This window comes from Pogoniulus pusillus, chromosome 2 (assembly GCF_015220805.1).
Source record: "Pogoniulus pusillus isolate bPogPus1 chromosome 2, bPogPus1.pri, whole genome shotgun sequence".
Lineage (NCBI taxonomy): Eukaryota > Metazoa > Chordata > Aves > Piciformes > Lybiidae > Pogoniulus > Pogoniulus pusillus.
In genome coordinates, this window is record NC_087265.1 from 27,019,106 (window position 1) to 27,033,426 (window position 14,321).

Below are 14,321 nucleotides of genomic sequence, written 5' to 3' on the forward strand. Positions count from 1 at the left end.
ATCTCTGTGGCAAAGCAGTGTGCAAAGACAAGGATCTAGCTCTGTCATTCAGGATTTTAGGATGCTTTGCTGAAAAAGGACAGTTGTTGAATGAGTTTTTCATTCAATTTCCTTTCTTTTTGACCCTGATTGTTCTTGCATTTAATGTTGGATGCTTTACAAGGGGAAAGCAGCTTTCCATCCCTTAACCATGCTGTCTAAAATGCCAGCATCATATGCAAAGCTCTCAGCCCCCTCTGTGGGCACAGAACTTCTCCTGGTTACTTGAGGCTCTCCCTGCTCCATGTCATTAATGCACACAGCTTTGAACAGTGTCTGTGTAATTCACAAACTGATTTTGTGATCAGAACTTTTTTGCTAGAATGATTTGTTATGAACTGTTGAGTGGGTGATCTACACGGTTGTTGGTTTATTTGCCCTCATTGTTTCTAGATGGTGAACTTGCTCTTGGCCAAAGGGGCAAACATCAACGCTTTTGACAAGAAGGACAGAAGAGCTCTTCACTGGGCAGCCTACATGGGTGAGGCTTGGGCTATTGCTCCTTCTTTTTAGTGTCCTGTTCACAAACCAGCCGCATGCTTTGCAATGGACACAAGCAGATGTGGCCGTGGCAAGTGAGCATTGTATTTACTCTGAAGAGGGAAGAGTTCAGCTGATCTCAATACATGCTATCCATTCATGGTCTTGCAGCTGGTGAGGCCTTGCCTGTGATTTCCTTTGTAACACACATAATTGTGAAATTTTTGTGTTCCTTTCTTTCATTCTGCTCTTTTTACCCTGCTTCTTATTCCAGCCTGAGGTATATTTGGGGTGGAAGACTACTTTATGTCACATGCAGATAAATATGATGTCAGAGTTTGCTGTTTCTCTTGTTAGAAGCAGATAATTGATGATACTGATAGGAAGTGTTTCATGGGCTTTTTCTCTGTGTTTGGAGCACATTGTTGTCTTTTATTCCAGAGTGGACATCTATTCAAAACTTCAGTTGTGTTATCAAATACTGCTTTATTAAATCATTGCCCTTATAATTCCTTTCAAGCTGAAGGAAAAAGTTCTTGCAGTGAGGCATTATAACTTAGAAATCCTAGAACAAGCATGCCTCTGTTAGTGGCCACACTTGTTCAGGAGCTTTTTTTGGGTCTTTTTGGCCAAGCAGTCTAGTCCAGGTTATAATTTGTGAGGTGCTGTGTACCCTCAGACACGAAGACTTTCATCTGACTGTCAAAATCTTTGTTCTACTCCTGTCACTTTTAGAAGTGGGATAATAAGAGATTTCAAGCTATGAGGTCCCAGATGATTTGAGACCTTCAGGGATAGGAGTAAATGGAAGATACAGGTAGATTTCAAGCTGCATTTTGAGGTGCCCAGCTCTTCCTCTGCATTCTTTAGGAAGATCCTAACTCAGGGGCAGGCATTTCACTCCTGAGGACAGATGTCCCATTGATCTGGCATTCAGCTCTTCATCTGTGTGACTGCTGAGGCTATTGCAGTTATTTCAGTTATGTCTATAGACTATGAGTTCAGATTCTGTCAGACTTACATTCAGGATGTTTTAGAGCTCTCTTCATTTTTTTTTTTTTGCATAGTTTGCTAATGATATTGTTCTGGAGAGTCAAAAATGTGGTGCAAGGATCAGCAGATTGAGTAGAAAATCTGGTGTTTGCATTGGTAGGCGCTGGATCAAGTTCTGCACTGCCTTGAAATGTAGTTTTCTGTGTCCTCAATGGTGCTAGAAAGAAGAGGATGCCTTTATTTTCTTAGGTGAAGGTGGATGCCTAGATCTCTTGTTGGGGCCTAGATTAAGAACATTTAGGAGAACGCTTCACTTTTGCTTGTAAAACTGTGAGAGCACTGCAAAACAGCAGTGAGAAGGGCAGTGCCTTAGCAAGAAAGCTGGAACTTAGGGAAATGGTGCCACAGGATGGTAAACTCATTGATTGAAAGGTCTCTGCCAACCCCAAATATGCTATAATTCTGTGATGACTGTTTTTCATCTTTTGAAGGTCACCTGGAAGTTGTTGCCTTACTGATTAATCATGGTGCAGAAGTGACTTGCAGAGACAAGAAGGGTTACACCCCTCTTCATGCAGCTGCATCCAATGGGCAGATTAACGTTGTGAAACACCTCCTTAACCTGGGGGTAGAGGTATGTGGTAATGTGCTGCTCATGACTTCCATGTCTCTCCATATTTGGAGACAATCTTTTCTCCTTCCTTCTGGATGCTGCTACAGACATTGGCAGAGCTATCTATGGAAAATAGTTCCTACTTCCTGGACCACCATGTGTTTTATTGGTTTTAAGGGCCAAGGAAACCTTCTGGAATAAAAAGAGGCTGATAAGGACAGTAAATGTCAGGCCACCTTGCTGGAGAAATGAGGAAGTATCTGCTTTTCCTGCAGAGGAAGATGGAATAATGAACTTCCCCTTGGCTCTCAACTTATACTCAGCATACTTTACAAGGCTGGTTAAGTTTAGGGACCTGTAATTCCTCTGTAGCTGACAGAGGGGAGGAGAAGGTTCATTTTCACTCTGGAAAAGAACTTTTCTTTTCTTGCAGATTTCTCTTGGTGCAATATTGTCAACTCAGGGGTTCAAAGTAGCGGTGAGATGACCAGAAAAGCTTACACTGGTTGGGCAGAGATGTAGGGCAGAGATGTCGAACAGCCATTTTCAGCTGACTTGGCCTGGCAAAATAATGTCTTAAGTCCGTGTTCACAGGCTGCTGAAGGGGAATAGATGTTCCCTGTTATTAGCAGTACTATGCCTTCAACGTCCACCTTTTCTATCACTGGGGATAGGATCTGTGAGACACCTGTATTTTGTGGATGGGAATTCACATCACCTCTGAGTCCTTTGTACAATCTATCTTGTCCTGTTTCACAGCACAGCAATTGAATACGAAGCTGATCATCAACTAGTAACATAATCTTAATTACATCTTTATAATACTGAGCTGCTCAAAGGTGTTTCTGAAGTGTAGATGCCTGTGTGGTTTCTCCTTCACTCAGACACCTTTACTACCTCCCTCAAAGAAATCTGGGGAAAAAGATCTTAAGCCTGATTCTTTTTCACAAAAATCCAGTAGTTGAGGTTTTAATATTTTGGTTGGTTGGTTTGGTTTGTTTGTAATAAAGATGATGATCTTTCTATTTATCTGACTTTCCCCACTTACATGTAAAAGCTTTCTAGCCTATTAGGGCTTCACAACTGCCAGTAGGATAAAAAGCTAATAATAGCAAGGGTAAAGCATTCCAGATGAAGCTCTCTGGGAGTGTACTTTTGTCAATGAAATTTGCTGCTGAGCAGTATGCTCTGTGACAGTTGGAGCCTCCAGCTAGTTCCATTTGCGGTGCGTGATGCCTTATGTAAAACAGTGAGCTGGTGGTGGCTGGAACTTCAGCTGTGTCTCCTTGTCTCCTTTCAGATAGATGAGATGAACATCTATGGAAACACTGCACTGCACATTGCCTGTTACAACGGCCAGGATTCTGTTGTTAATGAGCTGATTGACTACGGTGCTAATGTAAATCAGCCCAATAATAATGGATTCACTCCCCTGCATTTTGCTGCTGCCTCCACTCACGGAGCGCTGTGTCTTGAACTACTGGTGAATAATGGGGCAGATGTTAATGTTCAGGTAAACCCTGCAGCTCTTCAGTCTTACTTTATCCTGTTTTGCATACCTTAGGAGACTGGAAACTCATAATGAGTACAGCAGGACTGTAAATCCTTAATGGAAGCAGAGTGATGCTGAGAATATTGGTCATTTAAACTGTTTGGATAGGATTAATTCCCAGCAGAGGAGCTCTCTCAATGCCTTGATAAATATAATGACAGCTTAAAATTCTAGGCCAGCCACTCTGCTGAAGGCATGAATCACAACTGAAACAGTCTCAGGAACTCTGACAAATTGTTATCTCAAGGAGCAGTGGTAAGTCAAGGAACTATTCCCTTTTTGGGTGATTTCCTTCCCCCTACAATATGGTTTTAATTAAACCTCATTCTAAAAAAGTCCTTTTGACTTGATGAGCAAGTAAGAACTGAAGATCATTTACTTACCTGTTTCAGGCCTAAGTTCATGAATTCTGATTCCATTTAGGATATCTGAATGCTCTTGAGATAAATTTTGAGATAAATTTGACACACCTTGATGAATCTGAGGGGGACAGAGGAGACCTGAGATCTGTCTCTGAGTTTGTGTAAGATTTCAACTGCTTTGCTTTAAACTCTGTGTGTTTCAGTTTCCTGAAACTGGTCTCCTGGCATGTAACACTTCTGGCAAGTCCCTTCAGTTTAGGAAATAGTCAGTTCACTATTTAAATTTAAATTATTTACTTTTTTCATTAACATGAAATTATAGATCGTGCTTGCCAATGAATACAAGCTCCCATGGCAGACATAATGCGAGTAGTGAGGCTGGTACCCTTCCCTTACTTTTTCCTCAGTTCCTTGGTTTCCCCAACCTGTTTCCTTCTCTAGAACCCAAAACATTGACCTCTTTCTTTCCAAGTCTTCCCTGCTTTCTAATTGTCTTTTGTAGTCATCCTGCTTTTGAATGTGAGGAAATTTATGATGCAAAAGTCTTCAATACAGTGGCTTTTATTCTAGCATGTACTTATACAATGCAGATAGGTGAAGAGAACTGTGGCTCTGTCAGAGATTGCTCCTGATGGGATTTGTGGTTTATTTACTTTTTGTGGCAAGGGTTAGGAGATGTAATGACTGAATAGGAAATGTTACTTGAACATACTGATTACTGAGGAACTGTTTTACTTGTATGCATGTACCTTCTGTAGTTACCATCATGTGGAGACTCATCCTGCAGACTTTTGAAGTCAGTGGAGGTTTTATCTGAAGAATAGCTTTAGGATGTTGAGCTGAGAGGTAGAGAGCAGTGGGAAAATTTCAAAATGCTAAATAGTTGCTTTTCTATTTCCTATCTGTTAGAGCAAGGATGGGAAGAGCCCACTGCACATGACAGCTGTCCACGGGAGGTTCACACGGTCACAGACTCTCATTCAGAATGGTGAGTTCCTGTGCTTCTTTTAATTACTTTCCAAAAGATGAGGCAGTTCCAGGGCTGCAATATTCAATTGTTCTGACCCAGAGTGCCAAAGAGCTTCTCTGAAAGCAGCCTAGCTCTGACAGCTCTCATTTCAGAGTGTTATCACAAGTAGAGATTTTGGTCATATGCCCTGATACAGCTGGGTGTTCCTCCAGCCAATATTGGTCCAGATGATCTGTTGTGATTCTTAACATGAAAACGAGTTAAGTGGTGTTGTTTAGAGTTTGTTTTTGGTTTTGTTTTTGTCTGCCAAGGAGACAAAACTTTTTTCCAATTATTTAAAAATTGAGAAAGGAAGTTTCTAGTTGTCCTCCCTTGGGTGTCATGTTGTTCTCAGAGCACAAACCATGTTCTCTACCCTACTCCCAGCAGCTGTACTTGTTAGACAATAGAATCAGAGAGTTCTTCTCTCACTTCCCAGAGTTTCACTCTTCACTGCTGTCTTCATTAAATGTTAGATAAATAAATACTCAGGAGGGTGGACCAGCACCACCCTGTTTGTTCTGGCACAGCCAGGATTCTGCATTGTCAGTCATTTATAAGGTACCTCTTTTGTCCAAGAATGCTACAGAGGATAGCAAATATTATTGTTGGAGATGTGGCAGAGGCCTGATTACAACTGACAGAGGTTGCTATTACTGTGTCTTTATTTCCTAACTGGTGGCCAAAGATGGGATGAACTGGGGTTTGGTGGTTGCTTGAGGGGCTTTTTGTTAATTTTCCAAAATCCCAGACTTGAGACTTAAGTGTGAGATGTTGAAGATGCCTGAAGAATTCTGCTGCAAGTATACATTTACACAAGGTGGTGTTTTAAAATGGAGAGTGCCTCATGCTTCTTTCAGGTCATCAGGCATTTTTTTGTCATATCTCTCCGTAGATGATAATAAAAGGAGTTTGGCAAATTTGAAGGATCTGCATGAATGCAATTTTTAGTTGTTTCATCTGATTTAGAGCAGATATTTGCTCTCTGCTGGATTTGTGTGTGAAAGGACTGGCAGCCATCATCTGTCCTTCAAGACTCTTCTTCAAGTTACTTGGGTTTCACTTCTTCCTGTCTTTGTTTGCAGCCCCTCTAATTTTAGTATTGCATGCAGCTGTGACTGCAGGTGACTTGCTGCCTCATTGCCATGGGATAGAGGAATGTCAGTGATATAAAGAAAGGGAGTTTCACTCTCCAATACTTAATGACTTGGCTGAAGGTGCCTTGGTTTCTGGCTGCTGCCTCTAGTGACTTGTAGAAGAAGAATGGATTGCCTTAAAATCCAAAAATTGCAAATGTGATACCTGTCTTTAAAAATGGTGAAGGAGAAAAGAATTTTCCATGGGTCAGCCAGACTTCCTGAAGTGAGTGAAGGGACAAACTGTAAACATTTAGGGAGGAGTGGGCAATGTCTCGCATTGATTTCTCAAGACAAAAGATCCTGAAACATCATGGTTCTCTTCTGCAGAGCTGGATTATAGGGTCTGTGAAGATAGCACAGTCCTCTGACTTTGCTGTGGGCATGTAAGATCTGTGGAGATCTGCACTGCTGGAGGCTGCACCCTGGGGAACCTGTTTCTGCACTGACCATTGCGTACCATTAGAAAAAGGCTGTGTAGTGCTTTACTAGAGCTTTTCTTGGTGTATTTGTGGCCTCTTATCCCCTGTGAATAGTGGTGATGAAGTAAGCATTGGAAAGAAGCTCTGTGGAGAAGGATGTGGGAGCTCTGGTGGACGAGTTAACCATGAGCCAGCAATGTGCTCTTGTGGGCAAGCTGGCCAGTGGTCTCCCTGCCATGTATGAAGAAGATTTTGGCCAGCAGGTTCAGGAAGATTCTCCTTCCACTCTACTTTGCCCTGGTGGGGCCACTGATGGAGTATTGGGTCCAGTTTTGGGCTCCCCAGTTCAAGGGAGACAGGAAGCTCCTGGAGAGAGTGCAGAGGAGATTACAAAGATGCTGAGAGGCCTGGAGCATCTCTGAGGAGGAAAGGCTGAGAGATCAGAGGCTGTTTAGCCTGGAGAATAGCAGAATGAAAGGGGATCTTCTCAATGCTCAGCAATAGCTAAAGAGTAGGGGGCTAAATAGCTAAAGAGTAGGGGGCCAGACTCCTTTCAGTGGTGGGACAAGGGGCAATGGGCACAAATTGAAACCATGTAAGGAAAAAATCTTTGCTGTGAGGGTGCTGGTGCCCCTGGAGCAGGCTGTCCAGACATATTGTGGAGTCTGCTTCTCTGGAGAAATTCCAAACTCATGTTGTGATCCTGGGCAGCCTGCTGTGCATGACCCTGCTTTAGCAAAACGGTTGGACTAGATGATCCCCAGAGGCCCCTTCTGACCCCCACCATGCTAGAATTCTGTGATACTGATACCATCAACGCTTTTTACATGCTTCCATAAAGTAGTCTCACAGCAAACTAGCAGAGTATTTCAGTATGGCAGCAGTGGTGTATAACAAGATGAGAAAGAAGACTTGGAGATTAGAGATAATTGGATTGTTGTTGAAAGGGAAGGTGCAGTGAGGGAGGTTTCATTTTCCCTCCTGGGTCTGGGACTATCCAGTATTTTCATTAACAACTTGGATAATGGACTAGAAAGTGTGCTTTTGACATTTGGAGGGAACAGGAAGGTGGGAAAGACTTGTTAGCTTGGCAGTAGGTGGAGTTGGAATGGAAAATAATCCTTTAAAATTGGAGACAGAAGTTACAATGCATGTGAATGAAAGACCCCACACACAGGCAGGAGTATCAGCTGTGTAAGTTCAGAGTGGCAGCAGCTGGGTGGTGGTTCCTCAAGAGAGAATTAGGGGCTTGCAGAGGGTCAGAAAAGCTTATTGACCACAAGTCAGCAGTCATGGTTCTTAAAAGAAACACAGATCAACAGTGTTCGTGGTGCTATGCAGTGTGCAGGAGCATAACCAGCAGGCATGAAGTCAGCCTTTTGCTCAGCCTTGGGAGATGTCAGCTGTAGCACTGTTTCTGAGTTGTTGACATTTTACATCCAGAAGGATGTGAGCCAGCTGGAGTGGGCTAGGGAAAGGCACTGGGGTGCAACAAACCTACTGGGAGTTACTGAAGAAATTATAGTTTCTTGGTCCAAAAAGAGGAACAGGAGTTCATAGCAATCTTTGCAGGCGTCAAAAGCTGCAGCAGAGAAGAAAGAGATAGATGATTTTTCTTGCTTAAATTGAGAGGGTTAAATTGCACCAGGAGCAGTTCTGCTTAAGTGCTGTTTGGTGGTTGTTCTTTGGGCACACAGAAGTCCCACAGCACTCTTGCTGTTTGCAGTGTGTTCCTGATAGCCTCTTGAATGAGCACTGTTTAACCTGCATAGAATCATCATCATAGAAGAGACCTCCAAGATCATCCAGTTCAACCCATCACCCAGACCTATCCAATCAACTAGACCATGGCACTAAGTCCCTCATCCAGTCTTTTCTTGAAGACCTCCAGGGACGGTGCCTCCACCACCTCCCTGGGCAGTGCCTTTATCAATGAGGGCATCCTTTCAGCAGTTTATTTTGTTAGTTTGATTCAAGGCATCTGTTTGTACCTTGAGATAAGCAGCAAATTGGAATCATGTACCTGAATGTCATCCTGTTCACCTGTTATCCACCGTTTCCCCCACCACTGCAGCTGGAGAGGCAGGTGAAAATGCTCCTGCCAGGCCACCCTCTGTACTAGGCTGACAGCTTCCTGCGTTCTGCAGCTTAGCCTCTGAAATTTTGCCTCTCTCTGGTGGGACTGGTTCTCTAGGGAGAGTTAACACTTGTGGTCACTGGTTTGTGCTTCATCTTTCAGTGTTAAGCTGTATGAACACATCTTTTGCAGGAGGAGAAATCGACTGTGTTGATAAGGATGGCAACACCCCTCTGCATGTGGCTGCGAGATACGGACACGAGCTTTTGATTAACACCCTCATAACCAGCGGAGCTGATACTGCCAAGTAGGTGGCTGGAGTGTTTTTAATCTTTAAGTGTTCTGTCCCATGCCTGTAAACACAGTTACTCCTCAGGTTCTCAAGTGAGAGGGTTAAAATGGCTAACATGATTGTAGCTTACTTGAGTGGGTGACATAGGCTGAAAAGCAGTTTTGTGGAAAAAGACCCTGGAGTCCTGGTGGACAGCAAGTTCTGCATGGGTCACCAACGTGCCCTTGTGGCCAAAAGAGCCAATGGCATCCTGGGGTGCATCAGGAGAAGTGTGTCCAGCAGGTCTAGGGAGGGTCTCTTCCCACTCTGCTCTGCCCTGGTGAGACAGCACCTGGAATACTGTGTCCAGTTTTGGGCTCCTCAGTTCAAGAGAGACAGGGACCTGCTGGAGAGAGTCCAACAGAGACCCATGAGGATGGCTGAGAGACTTGATTGACTGAGAGACCTGGGGCTGTTTAGTCTGGAGAACAGAAGAGGGGATCTGATCAATATCTTTATATATCTCAGGGGTGAGTGTCAAGTGGACGGGGCCAATCTCTTTTTGGTGATGTGCAGTAATAAGACAAGGATCAATGGATGCAAACTTGAACATAGATGGTTTCACATCAACATGAAGAGAAACTTCTTTACAGTGAGGCTGACAAGGCACTAGAACAGGCTGCCCAGAGAGGTTACGGAGTCTCTTTCTCTGGAGACTTTCAAACCCCACCTGGACGCATTCCTGTGTGAACTACCCTAGGGGATCCTGCCTTGGCAGGGAGGTTGGACTCGATGATCTCTGGAGGTCCTTTCCAACCTCTAAAGTTCTGTGATTCTGTGAGACATGGGTGCTTGGAAAGCGTAGAGGGGAAGGAACCCTTGCTGGGCTCCTCTTGTGCTCAGCTACAGGTTGTACAAGTGTTGCTCCTTGTTCCCAAAGCATTGCACAGTGCTACCTTCCAAGGGAATTGTGTGCATGTTCCTTTTTATCTACATACATGGTCACATAGGATAATCAATAGAAATGCAGTACTGCAAAACAGATAATACCCAAGTATTTCTTGTCTCAATGTAAGTAGAGCCTGTTTTGGTGTTGCATGGTTTCTGATACTCATCTGGTAAAAATAATAGGGCTGTTTTTCAGTGGAAGGGCAAGGAACTGGAATTTTCTACTTCATTTTTTTTGTTCTGTTTTTTTCTCTTGCACTTGTGTCAAGACTCTACTCACAATATGAGAAGTGTTGTCAGCTCAAACATTAGGTGATTGATTTTTAAGAGTACTTGAGTCTTGGTTAGTTATGTTCAGGTTGTAGAACTGTAGAATCACTTGGATTGAGAGGGACCTCTAAAGATCATTTAGTCGGACCCATCTACAGTGAGCAGGGACATCCTTAACTAGATCAGGTCACTCAGAGCCTTGTTGAGCCTCACCTTGAATATCGCCAAGGATGGGGCCTCAATTACCTCTCTAGGCAACCCGTTCCTGTGCTCAGACACCCTCATTGTAAAGAACTTTTTCCTTACATCCAATCTAAATCTCTAATTTCAAACCATTGTCCCTCATTCTATCACTGCAGGCCTTATCATCTGTCAGAAGAAAGGGGCAAGCCAGGAGGTAAACAAGGGGGTATAAGACTGGAGCAATGCAATGCCATGAGGAGTATCTGTACCAGGCATTTAAGAGCAGGATCTGATTTTTTTTTGGCAATTAACCTCCACATGTCTCCAAGATATAATCTAGGAGTCATCTATCTTGCAAACACAAATGAACTGGTGTTAATTTTGAAGTTACTTGAAGCTCTCTGTATTTTGTTTGCTTGGTGACATTCAAGAAGGTGGCACATTTGCTGATAGAATCATAGAATCAACCAGGTTGGAAGAGACCTCCAAGATCATCCAGTCCAACCTATCACCCAGCCCTATCCAATCAACAAGACCATGGCACTAAGTGCCTCATCCAGTCTTTTCTTGAAGACCCCCAGGGACGGTGCCTCCACCACCTCCCTGGGCAGCCCATTCCAATGGGAAATCACTCTCTCTGTGAAGAACTTCTTCCTAATATCCAGCCTATACCTACCCTGGCACAACTTGAGACTGTGTCCCCTTGTTCTATTGCTGGTTGCCTGGGAGAAGAGGCCACCCCCCACCTGGCTACAATGCCCCTTCAGGTAGTTGTAGACAGTAATAAGATCACCCCTGAGCCTCCTCTTCTCCAGGCTAAACAGGCCCAGTTCCCTCAACCTCTCCTCATAGGATTTGTGCTCCAGGCCCCTCACCAGCTTTGTTGCCCTTCTCTGGACATGTTCCAACACCTCAACATCTTTCTTGAATTGAGGGGCCCAGAACTGGACACAGTACTCAAGGTGTGGTCTGACCAGTGCTGAGTACAGGGGAAGAATAACCTCCCTTGTCCTACTGGCCACACTGTTCCTGATGCAGCCTTGATCAATTACAACTGTCTCCATGTGAACTCAGAAGGTGGAATGAATCTTCAGTTGGCATCAATACTAAAATTCCACAGGCTTCAGCTATCTGCCACTGGGTTTTATTACTATAGGCAGCATGAAGAACATCTTGGTGTCTGAACAGACATGTATTTTTCCTAGCTCCTTCTCCAGGACAATAAGACTGGGTTTGTTCCTTATCCTGAGGTTTAAAGGGAAAACAAGATGCAGTGGCATAGGAATCTCTTGGAATCAGGGTTATCCAGTTAGAAATTTCTATTTCACTCTTGGCTAACTGGAACATTGAGCAAAATACTTTTTCCAGCCACAGAAATAAGAAGTTGGCTCAAAGATATGAGGCAGATTCAGATGCTCTTGCTGTTTGGAGGATCGAAATGCTGGAAATAGGCTTCCGTACATGGTGCTTGTCAATAACTCTGCCTGAGCTCCCCTAACTGTCTTTGCAAAGACACTTCTGCAGCACTGTTAGCAAACACCTTGCTCTGTCTTGGGGACAGCTGAATTTAAAGGGAAAAGCATAAGTGATGTGAGGCACTGGTGTGAACAGCACTTGAGAAGTGTGACAGTAGTCTGCAAATGTGCAGGTAATGTCTTTTGATGGAAACCAGCCAAAATGTGCTTGGTGGAAATCCTGACCTAAAAGAAGAAAGTGTTTCAGATAACTGGATGAAAGAGGAGATAGAGGGAAAATAGGTGTAGAAGGAAGCACAGCAATGCAGAATGTCCAATGTTAGCTTAAACAGACGGATCTACAGCTAAAAAGCACACCCTGTCTATACAGATGCAGCAGCTTGGTGGAGCTTGTGCTGTATCCTTCAGAGGACAGGCTGTCAGATCATTCTCAGGTAGATCGACTGTAAGATGGAGATGCTGGCACTAGTAAAATTAGGATCTATATAGCACAAGTCACTCAGTATAGGGAAGCAGCAAGGTGGACACCTTTAGTTTGAAAACAGGAGGGATGGGCCTGTGGATTCTGGAAAGAATTAGTTTTTTAAAATCATGCCAAAATCAGCTAAATACAGTTATGTGAAAAATGCTGGAGAGAGCAAGATAGCTTTAGAAACATCTACATTCTTTTTTGAGTAATTATGCTTTATGGTTAGTCCTTTTTGTCTTTGGTTTGTATCTGAAATCCTCTTCCATGAAGTGGTCAGGCTCTCCTATCCACCAGATGTCTTGCAGAAGAGAAGGGCAGATAAGAATCCATCTGCTCTTGTTCAAGAATTTGTCACTTATCTAAAACATATCTACTGGAGTAGGCAGTGGATGATAATCTTGAATATTTCTGGAATAACAAGATGATTTTCACAACCCACTGCTAAATCATAGAATCATTAAGGTCAGAAAAGACCTCTAAGGTCATTGATTCTAACTGTAACCCAACTACCATGACCACTGAACTGTATCCTGAAGAGCCACATCTGCAAGCTTCTTGAACACCTGCAGGGATGGTGACTCCAGCACCTCCCTGGGCAGCCTGTTCCAATGCCTCATCACTCTTTCAATAATCAAATTTTGCCTAATACCCAATCTAAACCTACCCTGGCAAGACCTAAGCCCATTTCCTCTTGTTCTATTGCTGATTATTTGGGAGAAGTGACCCAACACCAGTCTCACTCCAGACGCCTTTCAGGGAGTTGTAAAGAGCAATGACGTCTCCTCCCATCCATCTCCAAACCAAACCACCCCAGCTCTCAGCTGCTCTGCATATGATGCTCTCCTAACTCCTCACCATCCTTGTTGCTTTTCTCTAGACGCCCTCTAGGAGCAACGTGTCAGAAACCAAGATGTCCAAACCTAAAAGCCTTCAAAGGCAGTAACAGTGGCACAGTTGAAGACTGAACTGGGATGGTTTGCTGATATTAATAAAAGCTGCTGCATGCTCAGCTCCCTTGCAAACGACATGGTTGCCTGATAAGGATTGGTCAAATGACAGATGCTTACATTTTTCTTCCCCCAGCATATCTGCTCTGGGAAGTGTAATGGAAAAGAAGGTCATGCGTTAAAGGGAGGAAAAAGTGAAAGGCAGTGTTTGGACTGTGGCTGAAGCAAACAGGAAACTGAGATGTTGAGTTCTAAGGATGTGGGAATAAAACTGTAAATGTCCTGGCAGCCTAAGGGGAAGTGTGAAGAAGAGTTGTCAGCAACTCCAGCCCTAGGGGAGAGAGTGGTGGGGGGAAGGGGATGCTTTGAAAATCCACATGAGAGTTATCTAACTGCAGGAAAAATGGGATTCACAGGTAATAATTGAGGAGATTTTGTCATTTCCTTTTACCCTAGAGTGGCAGTAGATGTAGCTGATGCAGAAATGTGTGCGTCCCACACTGGGAGCTGATTCTGAGCAGTATCTGCTGTCTTGCTTCCTCTCCCATACCTTGGCTTTCACCTTAAAGTTTTAGAGCTGTCTCTGCCACATTCTGCTTAAAGCGTAATGCCAAGAGCTTGCTGCGTCAGAATATTTCCAGCTCCCAAGAAGGCTGCTAAGGAAACACGCATTAAAAAAAACATGGCAGGAAGAATCTTTCTCCGCAAAGATAACAAATGCTGCCTTTGTGGAAGGAGCTTTTGCTGCGTTGTGTCTGTGTGCCATCGGCATTCCCAGATGGCTCTGTGTAATGTGGCTGTTGTGCCTTTCAGGTGTGGGATCCACAACATGTTCCCTCTGCACTTAGCGGCGCTGAATGCTCACTCAGACTGCTGCAGGAAGTTGTTGTCATCGGGTAAGTGACTTTTGCAGCGTCTGTAGATCTCCAATCGTGTGTCTCTGCTGCTTACAGCCTAGCCCCTCTTCTGCCCTTTGTTGTGAGCTGGTGGAGTGAAAGGCTTCCCGTGCTGTCCTGTCTGGCAGCATGTGAGGCTTTCCTAATGGCATGCTGGCACCTCCTAGCATCCTGGGGTC

At 44.0% G+C, this 14,321-nt stretch overlaps 1 protein-coding gene across 12 annotated transcripts in view; it reads left to right on the forward strand.

Moving 5' to 3' along the window:
* The window catches only part of ANKRD44 (ankyrin repeat domain 44), a 153,123-nt gene that overhangs the window by 91,446 nt on the left and 47,356 nt on the right, over positions 1-14,321 (forward strand). For all 12 annotated transcript variants that reach the window (XR_010305603.1, XM_064158627.1, XM_064158686.1 and 9 more), the window contains exons 6-11: positions 433-520; positions 2,004-2,146; positions 3,426-3,638; positions 4,949-5,027; positions 8,876-8,990; positions 14,060-14,142. Coding sequence is in view for 11 of the 12 variants with exons in the window: in XM_064158627.1 (XP_064014697.1) it covers positions 433-520; positions 2,004-2,146; positions 3,426-3,638; positions 4,949-5,027; positions 8,876-8,990; positions 14,060-14,142 (721 nt within the window). In the remaining variant the exon portion in view is untranslated. The remainder of the gene's footprint in view (positions 1-432; positions 521-2,003; positions 2,147-3,425; positions 3,639-4,948; positions 5,028-8,875; positions 8,991-14,059; positions 14,143-14,321) is intronic.